Raw genomic sequence first — 23,072 nt, 5'->3', positions numbered from 1 at the left:
TATACTTGCTCAACAAATGTGCTCTGAGCATCTAGTTGTGCAAGATACTGTGCTGGGTGAAGAAGGATGTTAGGAAAACAGTTTTGTTGAGCATGTGGTATGATCTAGGCACCTGGCCCCAGAAATGCAGTGGAGAACAGGAAAGAAGTCCTCCCATCCCCAGGGCCAAGTCTGAAGGGCCAGTTGAGAATGTCAAGACAGAGCGGCAGAGAAATCACTTTGAGCAAGGAGATGGAAGGTAATCCAGCTATGCCATTTTTATTTCCCAAGTTGCTAATATGAGGTTCGATGTAAAATTAAAAATGTGTATTTTTTTGTTAAACTCGATAGTTCTTTATCCTCAACTTGGTCAAGGGTGAGGGGAATAAAGAGAAAAAAGAAATGGAGAGATAACATTTTATTATCCTTTGTAATAATTTTCTTTGGGTTTCTTCAGTGAGAAGCAAAATGAGCTCTCTGGACAGAGTTTGGACTCATTTAAACAACTCCCAAAACCAATCAACTTCAGTAGTGGAAAAAAATAAAAATCAGAGAAATCACAACACAGAATAACCACTTGTTTGTTCAATTATGTCATAGGCACAACAGAGATGCTCCAGATGGGAGAAAGGAGGGGAAAAGAGGGATAAATCCTAGAAACATAGCTATTTTCTAGAAAGTTCCAGGATAACCACAAATACTTTTTGCCCTGAACATATCAGTTTGAGTGAGGAAATGATCTTGTGAACAAGAGGCCAAAGCTATTCCTTTAGTTATAAGAACGAAGGTAAGCTTTGACCTTTGTGAGATTTTTTCATATGATATCCATTTTATTAATAATTATGTTGTTCATGGAGAAAAATGACCAGAGTTCTAAGACCTGTGTTGAGGTCATTATGTGAAAATTTAAGGGGAGAAATGGAGTTTTGATTCACAGTTTGGTTTTTTAATTTGCTCACTTTAACAAATTAAGAACATGACTTTATATTCTAATATATTTTCTGAAGATTATAGACTTTATTTGTAGTATATTTCTCTGGAAATGCTCTTACCTAAGGTTATTCATCAGTTAACAGTCTACAACCAAATCTGGCAGGATGATTAAGACATGATAATTAATAATTCGGAGACTGGTTGTGTTAAACTAAACTTTAATACACGTGGCGTTCTGTTTCTCCAGCCTATTGCTATCTTTTGGAATCTTGGTATTTTATACGATGTATTTGCAATCTGTCTCAGATTCATATCAATTGCAAAGTTGACAAGCCTACAGTCTGTCCCATGATCTCAGCCGTTGATAAAAATATTATACAAAGTAAGTTCCTAAGTAGAACTCTCTGCCAAGCTGCTAGAAATATTGGATTTTATTGCTGCAGGAATCAATACTCAATTACTTAATTTTGCCTACATCTAATTCTGAATTCTCCATATTAGTCCACATGTTTCTATGAGAGGCCAAGCACTGTGCATAAATCCAAGAGAAATTTATTAGAGATTAAAAATAATCCCTGCATTTGGGTCAAAAACTTTAATGCACTTTTGAGAACACAGAAACAAACTTGCTCACAGGAGAGCCACTAAGATGATGAATAGAAGCAGAACCAGGTCTTACAGATTAGAGGTCAGGGTCTGCAGAAGAGAATACATTTAATTCTTTTCAATAGCTTTGCTTTTTAAAATATTTACATGGTTTTTGTATCAAAGAGAGGATGCTCTTGATCCATACTGGAACATTGCTAAGTTCCAGTTTCCCAGGGGTTGGGTGGGTGACATGAGTGAGGTTGTCCTCACTCTTCTTTCTGTGACAGAGAAGCAAAAGAAATACCACCTGTCCTCTTAGATCTTCCATGAATAATCACTGTGCCAACTCACTAATTGGTGGTGAATGATCCCGGATGTTCGGAGGTGTTGTGCTTGGGTTGTAGGGAGAGGTGGTCATTTCTTAATGCCTGAAATTGTCCTGAGGGAGATTGGGGGAACAGATTCAAATTTTTTTCTTAAAAATTTCATCAGTCAACACTGGGCAGGCCAAAGAAAACATAGGCTGCCAGTTGCTATACATTCAAAGAGGTTGACCCAGGTCCATGGCTTGAAGATATAGGGAAGCCAGTAAGAGAAGATTGGAAGGAAAGACTCCCTGCTCTTCAAAGCTGTCCTGCCTTCCCTGGAGATCACCAAATCAGGGCAGGTCACGTCAGGCTGAAAAACCAGTCCTGTCCATAACTGGATTGTTTGACCTTTATTCTCTTTCTCCTTATGAAAGTCTGTGGCTCCAAACAAAGTTTCTCTGGGGGTTCAGAGATGGGAACTGGTGGCTGAATAGTTCTTGAGAGTGCCAGAGAGGTGGGATGCCATCTAACTTTGCAAAATAATTGTCTGACCATAGAAGACTTGGAGGGAATTCCTGATTGATAAAACAGCAGAAATAAAAGAGGAAAAGTGGAAATGAGTGGCCTGAGATGGGGATGGCAATCAAAAGATCCTATTGAAATCAGAAGGTTTAAGGTGATTAATCCTGTGGTTGCAAACTGGCCATATCCAGTTATGTTTGGCCATTGCACTGTTTAAGATCACAGTGGAACCTAAGTCACTTTGGAGGGCATATTCTTCCACTCAGCACCTGGTCCCAACACTTCTTGTTGTCTACACACTGGATCATCATACATTTGCATTACCTGACTGGTCCCCAAAGGACTTAGATCTTCCATTCATGGCAATAAACTTTGAACTTATGAAAAAATCTTTTTCTGAGACACGATCATGGTACCAATATCTCATATCTCATAAACATTTTTATACAGCTGAGAATTTGGAACTTGAAATGAAAAACAATCTAAATGGAAAATTTAGAGTTTGGTTTGATACTAGGGGAAGATTTTATTTCTATTTTTGGAAGTCCACTCTTGGGTAATATATCTAAAATTTGGCTGACTTGATAAGCTGTTCTCATGGTTTTGGACACTGAAGTAACGGTTCCACAAACCTGGGTATGATACTAAGTAGGGGTGTTAGGGATCTAACAGGCCTGGCTAGGTCTATTCTGTTCCAGAACACTGATTCAATCACCTAGCTAATCATTTAAACAACTGGTTGGTTGGCCAAAGATTTCAGCTTTCAATCAATTGTTCTGGCATTAGAGACACATGCATGAATCCAAGGATTTTAGTCTCATCATTTAAAATCATATTTTTGTAGCACATTAATGCCTTATATTTCTACAAACCTTTTACAAGCCTCTACCTATTGGATCCTATGTACCTGTGCATTCATTCATTAGTCGATAGAGACCTGCTCATGATAGAGGGACAACTATTATACCCGTTGCACATGATCATGATACAGCAGTAAACACAATTTAAAACTTGTATCGGGTGAGTCGAGGGATACTCTTATTCCAATTAAAATGCATTTATTACTTAAATCATTTTTATTACAGAAGTAAAACAGTAATATACTCTGCCTTAAAGATTAAGGCAATTGCAGAAGTATAAAAAGAAAAATGCAAAAGCCATTCTGTTCCATTTATTTGCATTTATATGCTGATTTGCTTTTTAATAAATGCTGTGATACAATATGCCTTTTTCAGAAACTTTATTTTGTAAGTTAACATGTCTTAAAGATTTTTCCATGCTTTATCCTTTTTAAAGGCTCCAAAGTTTTCCATAGCTTATCTGTAGCAAAATATTGTAATCCCTTCTTTATCAATAGACCCTTTAGCTGTCTACATTTTTGTGGTTATTACAATGGTGCAGTACATAAATATATTTGTTGATGTAAGCAAATATTTCCTGAGATGGATTACTGAAAGCAGCTTTACTTGGCACATTTAAATTTTGGGCTAATAATGATACAAAGTACCTAAGTGTCCAGTTCTCTTTATTCTTGTCAACACTGACCATACACATATTGATATATCTTTATCTTTATACAGATAAAACATAGATTTATAAACTATTTATTCAGGCTTTTAATTCAAATTGTTTTTATCTTTTCACATTGATTAGTAGGTGTTCATTATATACTGAGATATTAAGACTGTCAGAGATATTGCAAATATTTTCTTCTGTTTATGTCATCTATTTGTCCATTATTTGTCTTCTGTTTGTGCTGTTATGTATCTTCTATGCTATTATTTATCTTTTAAATTTTGTGTATATTGCTTAATTTTTTCTTTATTGTTTCTAGGTTTTGAACCTTAATTTAAAAGGCCATTAGCGTTAAAACTTATTTTCTAAATTTCTAATATTTTCATGGTTTTTCTTAATGTTTTTCCTGTAGTCCTTCTGCCAGTTTTTCCTCAGGAATGATGTGAATTCAGCATTTAGCTTCTTCTTACAAAGGAACGGCCCACTGCCCCATACCATTTATTAAAACACTCAATCTATTGCCTTTGTATCGGAAGAACAATTTGGCTTGAGTTTCACATTCCTTCCCTCAGAAGTAAAAATGTGCCACTTTTCCATCTTCTGAAATTGAATGTCACTGTGGTTGAGTTGAAGGCCAACCTGATTATTTCTGCTCCTGTGAATGACTTGAATTTTCTACCCAGATGCCCTATATTTCTTTATTTAACTTGACATTCGGTAACATTACTAGATTATCTCCTTATGTTATTGATTCCAAATGAAATTCTCCTGGAGTCCAATGAGTCTTAATACTCTTCCAAGCCATTTGTTACATTATTTCAGGAGAATATTGTTGGACTGTGTTTTAAAACACTTTCCATGTGTTTTAAAACCATCCATTTGTCTGTCATCCATTTCTATCATATTTTCTATAGTCACTTTTATTTATCTTTTCTACTTTGTTTTGTATTATTTCCTACAGTCCATACCAATCTTTTCAGAGGAATTCATATTATTTTGATTGCAAGTATCTTTGACCTCTTCATGATTTTAGTTCTCTCTCTAGCTTTTTTCCTGAGCATTGGCAGAACACTTTTGATCTCCCTTAATTATTCTGTCTCTTCTATGAAATCTGAAATCTCTTCTCTGAACATTTTTGTATTTTTGTTTGCTTGAGAGAGGGGGGAATGAGGAAGTAGTGGGGGATAAAAGGGTGGGGGAAATGGGGATGGATCCAGATTGTCTGTAAGTACTTCAAGAGAATGAGGAACTCTGCCTAAAATATTTCCATGACATTGGATAAATTTGTTTGAGAGCTATGGGCTCGTCTCTGTCTTAAATTTCCTGTACTAGGTTTTTAAAAATATGTACTTCACTGTTTTGATGAACCTGTACCACTCCCGAGTCCTTTTGATAATTTTTAACTCTCTTAGTCCATTTTGTATAGCTAAAACAGAATGCCTGAGACAGTGTAATTTATAAAGAATAAATATTTATTTCTTAAGTGGAGGCTGGGAAGTTCCAGATCAAGGAACTATCATATTTTCTATAGTCATTTTTTATTTATAAAATAAAATAATTATGCTTTGATTTGAAAATTGCTGCCATGCCCCACTTCTGTGAAAATAGCCTGGTGAGGGCTTTCATACTGCATCATCTCATGGAAGAAGGTGGAAGGGCAAGAGAGGGAAATGGAGAAAAAGTAGGAGAGGGAGAAGGAGACCAAATTCATCCATTTATGAGAAATGTAGTCCTATGGTAATTGAGTTCTCTACTCCCTTAATAACAACATTAGTACATTCATGAGGGCAGATTTCTTAACAACTGAATTGACTCTTAAAGATCAACTTTGTGCACTGGGGATTAAGCTTCTGACACATGCCATAATGAGAGATACATTCAAACCATAGTGCTCATCTTAAAACAAAACAAAACAAAAACATCTAAGGCTGATATTTTAAGACTTGTACAGGGGCTGGGAATATAGCTCAGTTGGTAGAGTGCTTGCATCAAATGCACAAGGCCTTGGGTTCAATCCCCAGCACCACAAAAACAAAACAAAACAAAACAAAACAAAAGACTTATACAGCAAAAGGAGTGAACTAGGGTGGAATAAGTTGAGGCTAACCCAAGTTTTACTTTGGGTTTTTGTTATGTTTATCCATTGTTGCATTGCAAACTAGTGCACAACTTAGTGGCTTAAAACAACAACCAGTTATTTGGTTTATACTTCTGCAAACTGGGCAGGGGTCAGGGGGTTCCACTCATTTTTGCTCCACGTGGTATCAGCTGGGGCATCTCTGAAGGAGTTGAAGGATCCATTTCAAAGATGGATCACCCAACTGGTTGCTGGCTGTCATTCTCTCTTCAGGTGTAACTCTCCACAGAGCAGTTTAGCTTCCAAGAACAAGTTCTCCAAAGGTCAGGAAGCAAAGCTGCTAGTTTCTAAAGGTTTGGGCCTGGGAACTGGCCTAGCATCCCTTCTATGTATTCTATAGATTTCAGGGGAAGTTCATATGGAGCCATTCTGGATAGGAGTAGTATCCAGGAATTTGGGGGCTGTGCTACCACACATTGTCACAATCATTTGTTTTTCCCTTTCTGTTGGAAATACATCTTTTTGTAGTTCATGACATTCAGATTGAGGTGGCGTAGAGAAAAGCACCACACACTGCAGAAATAATTATGTTTTGATTTGGAAATTGCTGCCCTGCCCCACTTCCGTGAAAATAGCCTCCAGTAGTGTCCCTGGCTAGGACACAAGAAATGGGTCAGCATGATTTCTGTTTGTCTGCCACTTCCAAGGATCAGGCTGTTTTTCTTAATTTCTCCATTGGCCCATCTACCTGATCTTATCTGTCCTTTAAACAATGGAACATTGGCTGGTCCATTCAGTAAAGGGATGTGCTGGTTAGGTCTGAGAGGAACCTACTTGGCCCAGTTTCTTTCCATCTCTTGTCTAAGATTATTCAGCAGCGATATTGTCATGCTTAAATATTTCATAGTTTATGGTTTGGAGTTGGGATTGTTTCCCTGTTACAAGTGCTATAAAATTTTTTATTCTTGTTAGTTTTAGTTTGTTCTGAGGAAGTCCAGTGGAGTAAAAATATTTTATCCTGCTGTTCAAGGTGGGCACATTGACACATGCCTGTAATCCCAGTTATTCAGGAGGCTGAGACAGGAGATCACAAATTTGAGGTTAGCCTGGGCAACTTAGTAAGACCCTGGCTCAAAATAAAAAATAAAAAGGGTTGGGGATGTAGCTCAGTCGCAGAGCACCTCTGGGTTCAATCCCTAGTACTTCCCCTGCCAAAATCTGTTGGGACTTTGGAAGTGAGGTTACTCTGAATATATAGATTACCTGGAGGAGAGTTAACCACTTGACAATATTGAATCCTCCCATCTTATCTCATAAAAAGTCTCTTCACTTTTTGAGGATATTTTGCTCTTGACCAAAATTAACTTTTTTCTTTGCAGATATCTTGTACATTTATTATTTAAAGCTATTCTAATTATATCATATTTTTAAGTACTACTGGGAACAGAACAGTTTTTCTCATTATATTTTATCATTAATTGTTGCTGAAGTTTAGGAAAGCTATTGATTTTTGCCTATCAATCTTGTGTGCAGCCAGATCTTTTGAGTTCTCTTGGATTTTGCCATTTGAGTCTTGTGTTTTCTGATTAGACAATCATATATCTATTAAATATTTTATTTTGGTTTTCATATTTTACATTTCTATAATTTCACTTTTCAAAATTTCAAACCATCCCCTTTTGATGGATATCATAGCCTGTTACATTCATCTTAGTGAGCAATTGTACATGTTTTGGGCTTTAGTTTTCTGCCATCTTGTTTTCCCATCAAGTTCATCTTATTTGCTTCATAATCAATAGCTTCAGTATAATCTCACTTCTAAAATCTTAACAGACTTTTATTTCTCAAGGTGAGGTATGTTAAAGTTGCACCTTGATGAAGCAAGAAAGCCAGGCTGAAGAGGTTGGGTGACTTGCTCAACCATATGAAGTCAGACCAGAAGAGCCTGAATCCTGATTGCAGCCCAGCCTTCCTCCACTCCTCCATGGAGAAGCAAATCACACACCAATCCTTGTTTGAAGTATGTTCTAAGATTAATGTTTTTCCACCAAAACTTTAACCAGATTTACTAATAAGAAGAAAATTGAATGCATATATGTATGCTTTTCTTCCTCCCATAAAATCTTCTTAAAATCATGCTAACAAAAAGACTAATGATAGACAGCTGAGAACAGACCACATCTGAAAATCCCAGTGGTCAGCTGTCACATGGGGAAGAATTAACTCCACTTGGAAGGTATTCTGATATCCATAAAAGCAAAGTAGACAGATGACGATGGGAACAAGGATAAAGATGAAAAAAAGACAAACCGATGAGCAAATTAGGGTGAGGATGTAAATTAATGGCTTCAAATATGGCACCCTTGCATTAATGGCACTAGATCCAAGGTGACCATTTATCTGCTATTTGAAAAATAAGTTATTTGGCATGGGCTTTGGTATTGGAATTTCATCTGCATCCAATTTAGATTCAGTACCTTTAGAAAAATCAGAGGAAACTACATTTGGTTCTGATTCTATAGGATAATGCTAGAAAGAGGTTGTTCTGAATTTTAGGGATTCCATTTCAGGTAAAAATTGACTGGGCAGTCACTCCACTATCTTCCAAGATAAGAAACTTGCTATTAACCCATGAGGGACATCGAAGTGGTGAAAGGATTTCTTCCTTTTCTCTTCAACACGGCCTGCCTTTCTGGCAGCGAAAAAAAAAAAATGATGTATTTGAGGGCCCCGTGGGACAAGAAAATTGATAAGAGCTCCCAACTTCTTTCCCATAAACAACCGATATTTTAAAGCTATTAGCACAGGAGCTGGGCATTCAAAGACAGTTCATCTATCATCCAAGAGCTACTGAGGTTATCAGGCCTTGCCGTCAGGCTCTGAAAAATGGGCCCTGTGTTCACCCTCTATTGCTGAACAGCTGCTCCTTCCCAAAGTTTTAATCAGATTCCCTAAGCATTACATGCCCCAGTAAGGCAGAGCCCACATAAAACCTGCAATAAGCCTGCCACGTAAATTCATTACAAAGCCCAAGTAATAGGAACAGATTATTCTCCAGGCCAAGAGAGAGTTTTTAATTTGGACCAAAATTATGATTGCATATTGATTTGGCCTCTTGTTCTCCAGAAATTTTTTTTTCCTCAGAATTCAGAATTGATCACCTTTAATAAAAGACATTTTCTTGATGATTCAAAATGAGAAATCAGTCTTAAGTGCATTAGAAAGAAAATAGGAAAAGTTCTTTATCCAGACCTCCTGAAACTACTTAGAGTTTTTGTTTGTTTGTTTAGATGTACATTTTTCCCCAGAAATGAGAGACATAACTTCCTTCAGACTAAGCTTCTAAACTTCTACCAGAAAATTAACGTTCAGTGTTTAAGATCATATTGTTACTAGAAGCAGCTTGTCAGCCTTATGAAATCTTACTTCACAGGAGGCCAAAGTCATGACTCATTCTTCTCCTATAGAGCCCTGGTACCTAGTTTGGAACTACCAGCTACCACTAAGAACCATTCTATGAATGTATACCTGGGCACAACAGAGAGAAAGCGGGGCAAACACTACCAGTAACCTACCCCCCAATATTAAAGGACATTAATGGCAAGTGTATTACTACAAAAGTGCCACTTATCAGTCAGAAGGATTGGTAAGCCATGGAAGAATGGAGAAGAATCACAGAACCAACCATTGCAAGTTATCATCTCAGCTTTGTGTAGTGGGGAAAGAGCCAGACTTACTTATCTTACCACATTGAACAGCTTTTAATTATCCTAAATGTTGGCTTGGGTTCAGAAGGTGATTGCCAAGCATGGCAAATTTCAAGTCCCTTTGGAAACACACAGCTTCTGGGTGAAGGATGCAGATAAAAATCCTACACATCAATCTACCCTCCATCCAAAACCATGCTCATCCTACAAGCTCCTGGATATTATTTTCTTTAATATGCAGGTCTGCTACAGGCAAGGTTGCTTTTATCATATGATCTTTGGGGTACTTGAAATCCCAATGACAGTAATGTCCTGTGGTAAATTAATAAAGTAGATGCTGATTATGATTCAGCTTTCTAAGTAGCTTGACTATAGAAAGAAAATGAAGGGATCATACTATTATGGCTATTCTGGTCCCTTAAATCAGTAATTTCTTAGTTATTCTATTGGAACCCTGTACCACCTTTCCTAATGTGCTCTTTGCTCAGTGACAATCGCTGTCTTAATACATGACTGGTCATTCTGGGCCCAGACTAGATAATCCCCCTGGGTCCTCCAATCAAGAGAGACTAAATTTCAAACAGGAGGCGCAAATGAATAAGGAGCTACTATGTATTAATAACGGTATGCAGCTGAAGACAGAATGACCTCCTCCAACTTTCTTTGGTTGCTGAGAAATATCAGCTCAAATTTGCATTTCAAAGCCAATTTTTAAATTTTGTACACATAAAGAACAATTCTAGAAACATCTCTATTACACAGCATATCAATAATTGGCGTGACAGAAAATGTCCTCTGGTCACCACGAGTGGGGTTATCTTCTCCCCAAGAACTGGACAGAACTCAATGGGTGAATTCCTAGTGTGATCCTAAATTTGACCATAAGAGAACATGAGGTAATCAGAGAAGAGGGTAAGAGAAAGCAAGATGACCAAGGGAAAGATGAAGTACTTTATCAGTTTTCTAACAAATAGGCATCTTTATTTGAAACTGTTGAAGACTACCCGCAGATAGAGTTTGGTTTCAACATTTATATACCACCTAGAAAATAATTAACTGTTGTCAGACTCTTTTGCACCATTAAAAAAATATTTTGATAAAGATGGCTACTTAAGTGAAACTTAGATTGGTTTCAAACAGGTCTTTTGTTGTATCTCCACTTTCTCCAAGTTATCTCTCTCTCCATGACAATCTACTGTCCACCATCTTTGGATGTTGTAGTGAATTATGAAGTAATTGGCTCCACCCATTAATTATCCTCATATTTGTCACAGTCATCCCTTATTGATGAATGTTTCTGCCAATTTCTTTGCTTAACATCCTTTGCTTCTCACTTTTTTTCTGAGTTCAGTTTCCTGTTTGTATTTAATCATATCCTTTGCAAGGTCTATCATTGATTATTTACAAGTGGCTATCTGTCAATGTATTTCATTCTTATTTTTAAATGATATTTTATTTGAATTTAGGACCTAGACTAGGGGTTATTTTCCCATGATACTTTGAACATATGGTTTCTTTGTCTTCTTATGCTCTTGCTGTCAATGAAAACACTGTTGCCATCCAAACTGTGTGTAAATAATCTTCATTGTAAGTAATCTGTCTCATCTCTCTGAATGCTTTTAAGATTCCCACATTTGCCTTGATTATCTCACATCTCACTTCACTTTAATAACTTCACCGTTTTCATTTTCCTCTTGTGCCCCATTGGTGTAGCCCCAGTTACTTGCAGCCTGGTGCTACCCAATTCATGAATCTCTGTCTATTCAAATAAACTCTTTAAAATTGAAAGCATACATACACACACAAACCCTAAAAACTACAATGTATTTCAATGTGGATTAGTTCGGATTTATCCAGCTCTGGACATAATGGGATATGTCAATTTGTCTCTTTAATTTTGTAAAATGATTATCCATTCTCTTTTCAAATATTGCTGCAAATCAATTCTCCTCACTTCTGCTTAGTTCCTTCTCTTGAAGATTTTATTGTTTTGTTCTGGATTTCCTCATGCGCTCTGTCTCTTAACCAGCCTCTGATAGCTTTTGTCTGTGTGCATTCTGGGTTAGTTGCCAACTTCATCTTCTGTTTTGCCAGTTGGTTCGATATGACATTCATGCCATCCATTTAGTTTCTAATGTGAATATTTGCATTTTCTAATTTTGAAAAGTTCTCTTTTTCTCTTATGCCATGATCTCCTAAATTTTTCTGCTCCTCCATCAACCTTTTTAACATGCCCATTTTATGATCTTTTTGTAGTGTTTGGTTAGTTCCTTAGGACACTTGTTCTTCTGACTGACTTTTGTTTTCTTATCTCCTGGTTTTCCTTCTTGCTGAAGTTATTTCCTTTGGTGGTCTTTTTCTTGTAAGCTCATTTTCAGGAAGGATTGGCTTTTTTTTTTTTCCTGTGGGATTTCCGTGTGCCTGGGTGTGAAAGTGTCACTTTATATCAGTTTTGGTATAATCCGAATTGTAGGGAACGGGATGTTGCTGGCACATTCGTTTCAAAAGTCCTGAAAACACCTTATTTGAATTGATTGGCTTGTGTTTCCTATATCACAACTGCCTGGGCCAGGGATTTTGACTTCTCAAATTACAGGCAGATAGAAAGTTCCCTTACTGTTTCCTAAGGTGGATGGAAACATGGAACCGAAGCCCTTATTGAAAGAACTTTGCTTAAGTTGCATCGCGTGACTAAAAGATGGGGCTCTGATTTCCACATGGAAATGGGATTCCAGCACCAAAACCTCTGAACCTATATACAAAATCCTTAGAATGGTGGCCTCCTACTTGGGCTTCGATTTCTCCCTTGTTTCTCACACATAAGGAATGTTTTTTTTTTTTTTTTTTTTCTCTCTTTCAAAATCAACTCTGCATTTAGAAAAGAATACTTGCCTTTTTAAATAAAGAACTTCTAACTGGCCTAAGGATTATATAGTGTTTGATTTCAAACCACCATGTTCTGAACATTCTATTATGGAATAGGATAGTTATTGTTTGGGGATGCCCATCTAGCTTGTACTCCAACCACTATCTTCTGATAGAGGATTCCATGCCATTGGCTATAGGGATACAATTCAGATCTAACCGATCACCATGTTTAATCCCCTCAGATGACTATGTCATTGGGCTAGTGGTGACTTTCTGATACAGCTGAGCCGGTGTTGTGACTAATATGCAAATATTGGAAGAAGGAAGTTTTAATTTGAGCTAAAAAACATATAAGCCCGGAGATGCCATTAGTCGCCATCTTCTGCATCACAGAACAAACCATCTATTTGAACTAGGAAAGGATGAAGCTAGCACTCAGAGGGAAATCAGGGCCAAGAGAGAAAAAGAAAGAACAGTCAGCCACATTACAATCCCTGAGCCTCACCTGCCCAGAGTCAGCTGGACCCCTGCTAAACAGGCCAGTGAATTCCTTTGCTTAAACTAATTTGAATTGGGCTCCTGTCAGTTACATCTGACTTATGCACCAATAAATTAAAGCACAATGGAATGGAGATGAGAAATCATCAATATGGATTTCTTTTATTTATTTATTTTTTGGTAGGCCAATTTGTCACGCATGCCTTGACATGAGTAAACCAAGCTCTCTGTCTCGGGGGGCTGACATCCAGGGAATCAGGGAGTAAACATCAGATCTAATCCCAGGGACAAGGGATGGAGTCAGAGGATAAAACCAAGGTCAAGTCCTAGTCATCTGAACAGGGACATTAAGAGAGAGCGGGGATGAGGAAGACGGCAGAGTCATAGGAAATGGGAACCCAGGATAAGGAATGAGTGAGTAAAAAGCAAACAAGACAGCCACAGCAAGAGGACCATGGACAGCCAACACCTGTGCCCCACAGCCCGGTGTCAGCTGTGCAATGCCACCCAGCTTCTTTCTAAAGATCCTAGGGTGTCCTTCCCATTCCTGCCATGTGACGCCACCTGGTGTCCAAGAAATGAAGTCAGCATGGGACCGACTGCCTGCACAGGGAGTCCTTAAGCAAAAAGGGCCATAACTTATTTTTCATTTAATTATGTATCACACCAGTATCTAGACAGGCATCAAAACAAATGAGTTTCATACTGATTATTGGTTTCCAAGGCAAATATCAAAGTGAATTACCTTCAGAAAGATGCATCGAGATACAGGAAACTTGTTTTTAAGTTAAGCAGATTCATGAGAAATATACTTTCTGGTTCTGATAGCAGTTTCAGCTTATTCTCATCAAAAAAGAGCACCTTCTTATCACCTCTGTGTAGAGCCAGGGTCAAATGGGAGAAGATTAGAGCTAATGAGGGTAACGAATAAGGCTTTTCAAATAGTTGGAAGGAGCAGAATAAAGAATATTAAACATCCATCCTCTGGAATAGATTTTAATGAGGGAATTAGTAAAATGTCCCCATCTGCATCTGAAGAGATATTAATTCCCTCCTTCAAGAATCTCTGAAGAACCTACCAAATAATTAGCTGTGTGTTGTGGGGATGGAGAAAATGTAGCATGCCTTCAATGAGCTTGCAGTCTTTTTAGAGGTGATGCTACTTGACAAAGACGGTGGTTTCCTTGGGACATGTTTTTATGACCAATCCCTACCCAGCCATTTTCTGAGATGATTTTTCAGAGCAAAGGTTTGTTGCATATAACAAATCCTGTTATAGCTATCGTTGCCTATTTCAGTGAGGAGTTATTGAGGGCAGGATGGGTGACTGTGCCCATCCAATCTGTATCCCCAACACGCAGGATAATGTCCAGCATGTGTAGGTGCTCAGTAATTTTTGTTGAGTGGCTGGATAATATCTCAAAGCTCTTTTGAGTTCCATGGTTGTTTGAGCCTCACAGCCATCCCATTAACTTTCATGTTAAATTTCCCTTAAGATGCATGGGCTATAAGAAATGTGGTCTTTCAAAATATCACTCACTCTAAGTGCCAAGCGTTCACTGGCATCACACTTTAAATGACATTTCCTAGTAAGAACTTCCAAGCAGCATAACACTCTCATTTAAAATGAGAAAATGGATGCTCCATTTCTCCCTCTCTTTTAATGAACTGCATTGGGTTTCCTTATAAGCATCTGCTTTACAGGGAATAAAGGTACCAAGTATGTATTTATTGTCATCTAAGAGCCAGCTGTTTAATGAGGTTCTTATTTTATCTCTAAGAAAATCTGGAGGCATTCGCACACTGTGGAATTATTTTACAAGTGGAGTTTTCAGTACAATGCCAGCAATAGTTCTGTGTTGCAGATAAACGGCCAAAAACACCCAAAATCTTCTCTCTGATCTTTCATGGGTAGAAAAAAAAAAGTTGGATATCTATCTCTGTGGAATCTGCATTAAAATGAAGATTGCCAATTATCAACTATGTTAATGGGGATTCTTTCTTTGGAATATGGTTAATCGTGAATATTTTACTCTATTTCCAATAAAAATAGACAAGGCAAAAGGAGAAAATAAAGATTGCCTGTGATTCCACATAACCCTTTGAATCTATATAAATTATACTTAGGGGGCTGGGGTTGTGGCTCTGCGGTAGAGTGCTGGTCTAGCATGCGTGGGACCCTGGGTTCCATCCTCAGCACCACGTAAAAAATAAATAAGTGAAATAAAGGTATTGTGTCCAACTATAAAATAAATATTTTTAAAAATTATACTTATATGCAAATAGTATATATTTTATGTAATATCATTGATATAGCTAACATAAACATACAAAATTTACATATAACAAATATATAATTATACATAACTTCATGTATTTATATATTAGTAGATAATTTAGCATATTATAATAATATATAAACTCCCACATATATTTGACTATGATTTTTTTTAATCAAGCTGGATCTTATTATATATTAAAATTTCCTAGCAATATTTATTAAATATAAATGTTACTTTTGTTAAATATAAATGTACTATTAAGTTTTTTCTTATTTGCTTTAAAATATATTGTGAATATCTTTTTGCATCCACACATTTTGTTAAATATCATTTTAAAATGACTGCACAGGGTCCCATGACATCAATGCATCACAATTTGCTCAACAAGTTAGTACAACTTCTGACCCTAATTGGTGCATTCATTTTCATGGAGAAATTAATTATTTGTTAGGATAACTTTCTGGAAATGAAATTTCTGGATCAAATGATTCGCAAAGCCTAATGATTCAGTAAATATTGCTAAATTTCCTTTGTAAAATCTTTTATCACTTTTTACCAGTGATATAGGCAGGTTCCCATTTCTCAAACTTTCATTTACGCCAAGTCTGACTTTCTCCTTTTGTTTGTTTCCTATTTATATCCTTTGCCATTTTTATATCATACTGACCTTTTATTATCAGTCTTTAATGATGAGAGTAACAGCAGGATTTAACAACCAACAGTGTACCAAGTTCCCAGAGCCAGGTCTCAGTCTAAGTGTTCCATGGTTAACTCTATCCAGTGAGGTAAGGACTAATGAATGTCATTTTACAAATAAGGCAGCTGAGGCCCAGAGAGATTAAGTAAGTAACTCACCCAAGGTAACATAACGAGTGAGTGTGGTATATTGAAGAAATTAACAATTCATTGTGCGTATTACACATGCATTTTATTTCTTCCTTTGGTTTATTACTTGCCGTTTAATTTTCTGTCATAATTTTTGCCTAGGACAGAATGACTTGACTCAATTGTTATCAAGTAAATAGGCTTTTTCTTTATAGTTTCTGCTTTTGATATCTTGTTTGAATGAAAAATATTTAAATCTATATAATTCAAACACATTAAAAACATTCAGACAACACAGATGAATATAAAATAAAGAGTAAAATTATCTTTATCCCCTTTGCCTAAATCATGATCCTACACAGCCAGGCACCTGATGTTACCCATGTATGTTTTTATTTCTTCTGATGGTTGCCCTACGTTTTAGTATTAGTATAGCTCCATTCCTGATTTATCAGCTCTGTGTGGCATCTCTGGATCTCCTACTCTGAGAGGTGTGGAAGCTACCCTCCTGGAATTGACTGGAGCAGCATCAATTTTGGTTGTAAGTACTTTGTAACTTTAAGTCATATACTTCAACTTCTATTTCTTGATTTATCAACTTTAGACAATGTCTTAACTGTCTCATTCCTAATGGGGGAAAATCACATGTAAAAATGGTTATTCTCTATATTCTTTGGATCATAAAACCCCATGTTTATGAAGAAATGCTTCACTGGAAGCAGGTCTATCTGTAGTCGTTTTAATGAAAACAGAGAGATCTGTGTAAGTACAGTGAAAGACGCTGATACAAATGATGATGGAAATTATATAAGTATATTCGGTTTGTGTAGCACAGACATAGATGATAAAGATATAGAACCTTTCCAACTGTATTGCTTTCTATGTTGCTTAGGATAATTTTGTTATAAATCTTGTAATAAGACAACTATTCTCACATTTCCAGATGAGGAAATAAGTCCAGATAGTTTATGGCCACACAGAATCACCGTATGGTCCTGTAGGTTTTATTATTATGTTTCTATCTAGCATTGACTTTTCCTCTATGATGGCAACATTACCTGAACAATAATACCACCTTCCTGGTCTCAGCTCCAAATCAAGCCAATCACACCCTGGAACTCCTGGACATGTAACTTAGGCCTGAGCCAGGGAATACAGTACACTCCTTTAGCCAAAGTGATTAGCTCCAAGGTGGTCTGGAATTGCGTCAGAATCTACCAGGTACCAAGATTTAGGATGGGAATGGTGGGACAGAGATTCTCTCTCCAGGCTCTTGAAGAGAGAGACCATACTGCCAAATGCTGGCAGCCATCTTGTGACCAGAGAAATTGAGGAAGGAGGGTCCTGCTTATTTCTCTAAGTCCTTTCCTCAGCCATTTCTATTTCTGCTGCTCATTTAAATCAGCCAACATGGACTCCCTTTTTCTTCACCCCTGTTTAGGATGGTTTCTGGTCAACTGTAAGAACTGCACAGTTCATCAGTGGTAAACCTGACACTAGATCTTGTGGCTTCTTATTCAGGCTTCTTTCTACTGTGCCACGCTGCACCTGAAATCAATGTCTTTGTTCGGGATTCACAAACACACACCCCTCCAGATATCTTCACTACATCTTCTGCCTCCCTTCACGGTCTATGAAACAACTTTGGAAATGCAAATCCATCATGTGGGGCTCATTCCTGAGCCAGTGTGGATCAGGTTTAAGCATGATGTTCCTGTATTCTTGAAATAACTGTATAGGTCAGGGGCAAGCTAATTTCAGAACTTTTGTGTTAAATAAAGTTACTTCTATTTGGGGACAAGTAATGCTGGATCATTTTCAACTATGGACACATGGTATAAAGGCTGGAGATACAGCTTAGTGGCAGAGAGCTCACCTAGCAGGTGTTAGCATCTATCACCTGGTGCTATGTATAAGAGTTGTGGTCATGAAATTCAATTATAAGTTACTTGTCTGAAGTTTGGAGGGCATTTAACCTAAGAAACAGTATTATGATTAGTTGCTTCTTGGACAAGCACAGTCTAAGGCCGGCATAGTCTGTGGCTAAGTGCTGTAGCACAGTATTGTCACAACATTGACAATTAAAAATATAAAAACATTATAACCAAAGAGGATGGTTCTTAAGCAATATTATCTGGAAGAAGATGGGAAGGTAAATGAAAGTGCATGGCTATTACAAAGGGGCTCTGTAGACACTGCCGAGGGCCATAGTTGTCAATAATTTGGGTTCTTTATTACAGTAGTCTTTATTACACATCCACAATTTTGATTTCTGTAGTTTCATTAAATCATGGTCAACTGAAGTCTGAAAACATAAATGGGAAATTCTAAAATAAAGGACTCAAAAGCTTTAAATAACTTTTATTATAGTATATGGTTATAATTATTCTATTACTAGTTATTGTTGTTAAATTTCTCACTGTGCCTGATTTATAAACTTTAACGTAGGTATGGATGTATATATAGGGAAGGAAACAATAAAAATCCAAGGTTTCTTATCAAGGTCTTGGAATATCTCTCTCATGATAAAATGTGTGGGGGATAATGTATTCCTATTGACACATCAAAATGTATAACTTGTATTCTATGATACAAGAATAGCTGTCACTATTCTGTGTGTGTGTGTGTGTGTGTGTGTGTGTGTGTGTGTGTGTGGTGCTATGGATCAAATCTGGGCCTTATGCATTGTAGGCGAGCACTTGACCACTGAGCCATATCCACAGCCCCCATCACTATTCTTAAGTTTCAAAATCTCACAAAAGTAGAACTAAGAAAGGGAAGACACATATACAAGTTTTAGTTTGTTCTTTGAACACACACTTCAAGTTCATATGCTTTGCTTTCAAAAGGTTACAATTTAGAAAGGCAAATATACATGTAGTTCAATGCTGGCTGGAAGGGGATTGACAGAGGTAGGCACAGGAGTGAGGTCGGGCCTCAGCCTGGGGGCTGCTGGCTCCTGAAGGAGCAGACACAGTGGATGAGAGTTGAGAGACCACTGGGTAGAGACAGGAACTGGGACAGCAATGCAGGGTGAAGGGACTGTAAGGTAAGACATGTCACTGTCTCCCAGAGGGCTGTGTCGGCGTGCTGTGCTTGGATCAGTGTGAAAGAAAAGTGGGGAGATAACTGTTTGAACTTTTGGTCTGAAAGTCATGGAGACTCTTTAAATGATATCAACATAGGATCTTCCTAAGGGAGCTAGAAAATGGTTGGAAGAGAGAAGGTGGGGATGGGGCATTCCAAGAAGGAATTGTATAGGAGTAGATTATAAAGAAATCACCGTGCATGCTATAAAGCACATTTAAGAAGCAAAAGAGTGAGTAAAGAGAACGACCCAGGGAAGGTTGTGCAGGGGGAGGAAGTAGTCAGCCCCAGGCAGCACTGGAGGAAAAGAGTGCAGACTCAGGAAGGCCATGGCGGGTGCATGGGGGGTATGCAGTGCAGCTCAAGAAGGGGCTGGTGAGGTCAAATGCACCAGGTGAAAGGAGAGCTGGTAGATCTGAACTGGAGACTTAGGGCAGCCAAATGTTCTTAACTACCATGACCTCTATTTTAATCAGAACCCAGTGGGTCACTGTGCACGGTATCAGTATCACCAAAACTGGGAAGCTGGGGGGTGGCCAATGTCTCCTGATCAGAAAAGAACCTTGCCACCATGCCAACCATATTTTATGGTGAAGACGTTATTAAGACATGGGTAGAGGGGAAGGAGAGGCATTGCCAGTAATAACCAGGTACTGGCTTGAGGAGACAGAAAGTGCTTGGTTTCAGATGCCCCCAGGCCTATGCACCATGGAATCAACCTTCGTCCTTGGTGTCTGCGTTTTTAATGGGAAACCACTGTGGATAGCAGTGTCCATCACGCAAAGGCTGGACAGTTGTAGCTGTGTGGTTCTCTCCTGAGCTCATTTGCGCTTTAGTGGGTTGCTTCGTTTGGCCTTTTACAACTTGGCAGCTCAGGAAGTAAAACTGAAGGCTCAGCAGATTTTTAAAAATTTTTACTCCAAATGTTGCTTTAATGTTAGTATTTCTTGGACAGGGATTCCTGATGTCCTAATTAATTGCTCTTGGTGTCTCCTTAAAAGCATCCTTTTAACATTTGTGAATCTGCCCATGACTTTTGCTTTTAATTTGCACTCGATGATATTTTCCTTTAAGGCAGGGAGAAAGACCCCTCCTTCTGTGGCCAGGTAAAAGATATTTGGAGACTTACTTGAAAGTTGCTGAATTTAGTGGTGACTTTAGGGCAGCAGCTTTAAGAAATGTCAACTGGCAGGGGGAAAAAAAAGAGTAGTTCTGCTCTTTCTTCCTCCCCTTGTGAGATCTGACTTTTAAAATCCTTTGTTGCTTCACAATACATTTTCAACAGCATTTGAAGTAATTAACGCTCAGAATTGAATCCTGTTGCCACATTTAATTATCAGATAGCTACTTTCCGTTGGGATATCTGACAGTTGCCCAAAATGTTGTTCTTAATCTAAAACCAAGAAGAGACCTCTGACATACTGACAGCCACCAAAGTGGCATTTATTAAATATAAATGATAAGTGTCTAAAGAGGTGGTGCATGTGGGAAGAACACTGGTTCTCATCTCAAACAGCGAATCCTCCAGCACAAAGTGGCATCACATTAGGTCTTACTTGAAGCTTCTTCAGTTCCATTTGTCCTGGGATGATTCAAAGCCTGCATTTGCCCTGAGAAATCAAAGTGTTCTGACCCTCAAGTTCTAGCTCCAATCTGCCCACCTCCCCATAAAGACAAAGGCTTCTATTAGTGTATTTTCTGGAAAGTAACTTGCATGAGGAAAAACAATGATATTGATTTGAAATGAAGAAAGCTCATTTATGTGCATTTGAGGAACCCTAAGTGGATCAGCTAAAGATATGCAGTGAGGGAAAAAAAAATCTGTTACCCTCTGGGTAGTTTCTTGTAATAAGCTGGAAATGCAAAACCCATTAATAGTATTAGAAATTAGGTGCCTAATGAATTTGTGCCTATTATTGGAGATTTTCTGTGATAACAATTCCTTAAAAGCTAGAAATTGCCTGTATCTCTATGACATACAGAAAAGATAATGTTAAAGGCATGGGGAATGATCTCTAAGAGGACATATTTTATGTGGTTAAAGAAACACAGACCAAGTTCTGGTACTTACTATGTAAGGACTATGGCCACTGCGTCATTCAACACACTCTCTCCAAACAAGAGGGTGTACAGGTCCGGGTCGACATGCAGTTCATGGAAAATGGCCAGCACAGTCACTAGAAGACACACACAAAAAGATGCAGAGTTAGTTGGACAGAGTATGGAACTTTCTAGGTTGTGGTCACTTCTACACAGCAGTCATTAAATACTGGTCTTCTCAAATCCATCCACCGTAGGGCACCAGATCTTTATTCCCCAAAAGGCTGATCATCTCATTCCCTTGCATGGAGATTTCTCTGGGCTCCCCAGTGCTGACAAATTTGAGCTCCTTAGTAATCTGGGCCTGCTTACTCTCCAGCAATGTCTCTCTCTGCACCCCTTCTCTGCATCCTTGGTTGCTTTCCTCAAGCCATGCTGAACTTCCACAGCTTTCCAAACATACAATATGCTTTCTTAGCTACTATTGCATTTTGATTTCTTCTAACAGGGCAGCAATTTCTTTGTCATCCACCTGCTAGCAGTCACCCATTCCTTAAACACATACACACACACACACACACACACACAGACTCTTCTTGATACCAAAGAGCCCTTTATTCATTCTTTAAGAATCTTTCAAGTCACCCTTTCTGAAACCCCTAACTTCTCAGCAACAAAGAGGTCCATTCCTTTTAGATTCTAGCATTTGCAGGGAGAACACGGGTGGACAGTAACAGGTCCTCCAGGATTTGTAAGAATGAGAACACACTCGTCCTGTAGATGGAAACTGAGAAGCAGTATTAATAGCCTCAAGACAAGTTGTCTCAAAATTTGTCATGTTGGCACACTGAATAGTTCAAACTGAAGGAATTTGAGAAAGCTGCGGAAACAGGAAGGTCTCTCTGACTTCCCTCTTTCATCTCCCCAAAGCAAGTCATAAGATGCTCAGGTGAGAGGTGTTCTCCTATACCTGAGAAAAGGAGCATCCTTATCTCTGAGACAAAAGGTCACTGAGAAGAACCTGAGCAAACAGGCCTTGCTAAATCCTCCCCAGCTTATTACTATTAGATCACACTTTTGCTCTGTGTGATCTAATAGTAATATTAGATCTATGACCATTGGATTCTCATCAAACTTATTATTTAAAAAAATGTAACTGTTTCTTCAGGTCTTTATTTCCTTATAAAGGTTCTCATGTCCCATAACTCTTATAGTAAATAAATTTGTGTGGTTTTCCAAAAAAAAAAAAAAGATCTTAGTATTTGGATCAAATCATAAACTTAACATAGAAGGGACTGGAAGATCCCTGGGGATGGAACCCACCTTTACAACACAGAATTTAACTAACTTGCAACTGTTTAATGCACAAATCGCAAAATAGATGATTGAATAAATACTGTTGCAGTGGCCCACTCCTCTGAAGGAGAGGGTGTCGGCCCCCAGCTCTTACTCTCTCCTGAGATGGCATCATCTAGAAGCACAGACTCAAGATTCCTAAGAGCGTAACTTGTTTCAGGTGGCCTGCAGCACGGTACTATATGCCTTGCACTTGCCTCGAGCCTCTGCGAATACTTCAGGACAGTAAATAATCACACGCTGATTATCTGTGTTCATCAAAGCTATTCAGTGCCTTGATATTTGAAAGAGTTATGCAAAGTGTGAACAGCAATCATTAAGAAAATGATCCATTGGATTGATTGCCACGGGTGAAAGAGAGTGGTTGAAAACGAGACTGATGGTAACATTTTAAGGCAGAGTGGGGATTTTCATTTCCATTCTTTCCTATTTCCTGGACTGGGAGGATAGTAAGTAGGTGGTGTAAGAGAGTGCTACTTGTGGGGGG

The 23,072-nt window shown here is 38.1% G+C and overlaps 1 protein-coding gene across 2 annotated transcripts in view; it reads right to left on the bottom strand.

Moving 5' to 3' along the window:
• Window positions 1-23,072, bottom strand: part of Slc9a9 (solute carrier family 9 member A9) — a 536,631-nt gene that overhangs the window by 341,583 nt on the left and 171,976 nt on the right. For both annotated transcript variants that reach the window (XR_007344170.1, XM_048794390.1), the window contains exon 6: window positions 21,261-21,366. Coding sequence is in view for 1 of the 2 variants with exons in the window: in XM_048794390.1 (XP_048650347.1) it covers window positions 21,261-21,366 (106 nt within the window). In the remaining variant the exon portion in view is untranslated. The remainder of the gene's footprint in view (window positions 1-21,260; window positions 21,367-23,072) is intronic.

Source organism: Marmota marmota, unplaced genomic scaffold (assembly GCF_001458135.2).
Source record: "Marmota marmota marmota unplaced genomic scaffold, marMar, whole genome shotgun sequence".
NCBI lineage: Eukaryota > Metazoa > Chordata > Mammalia > Rodentia > Sciuridae > Marmota > Marmota marmota.
The sequence above is the reverse complement of the archived record's forward strand: the minus strand, read 5'-3'. Positions and strand labels throughout refer to the sequence as shown.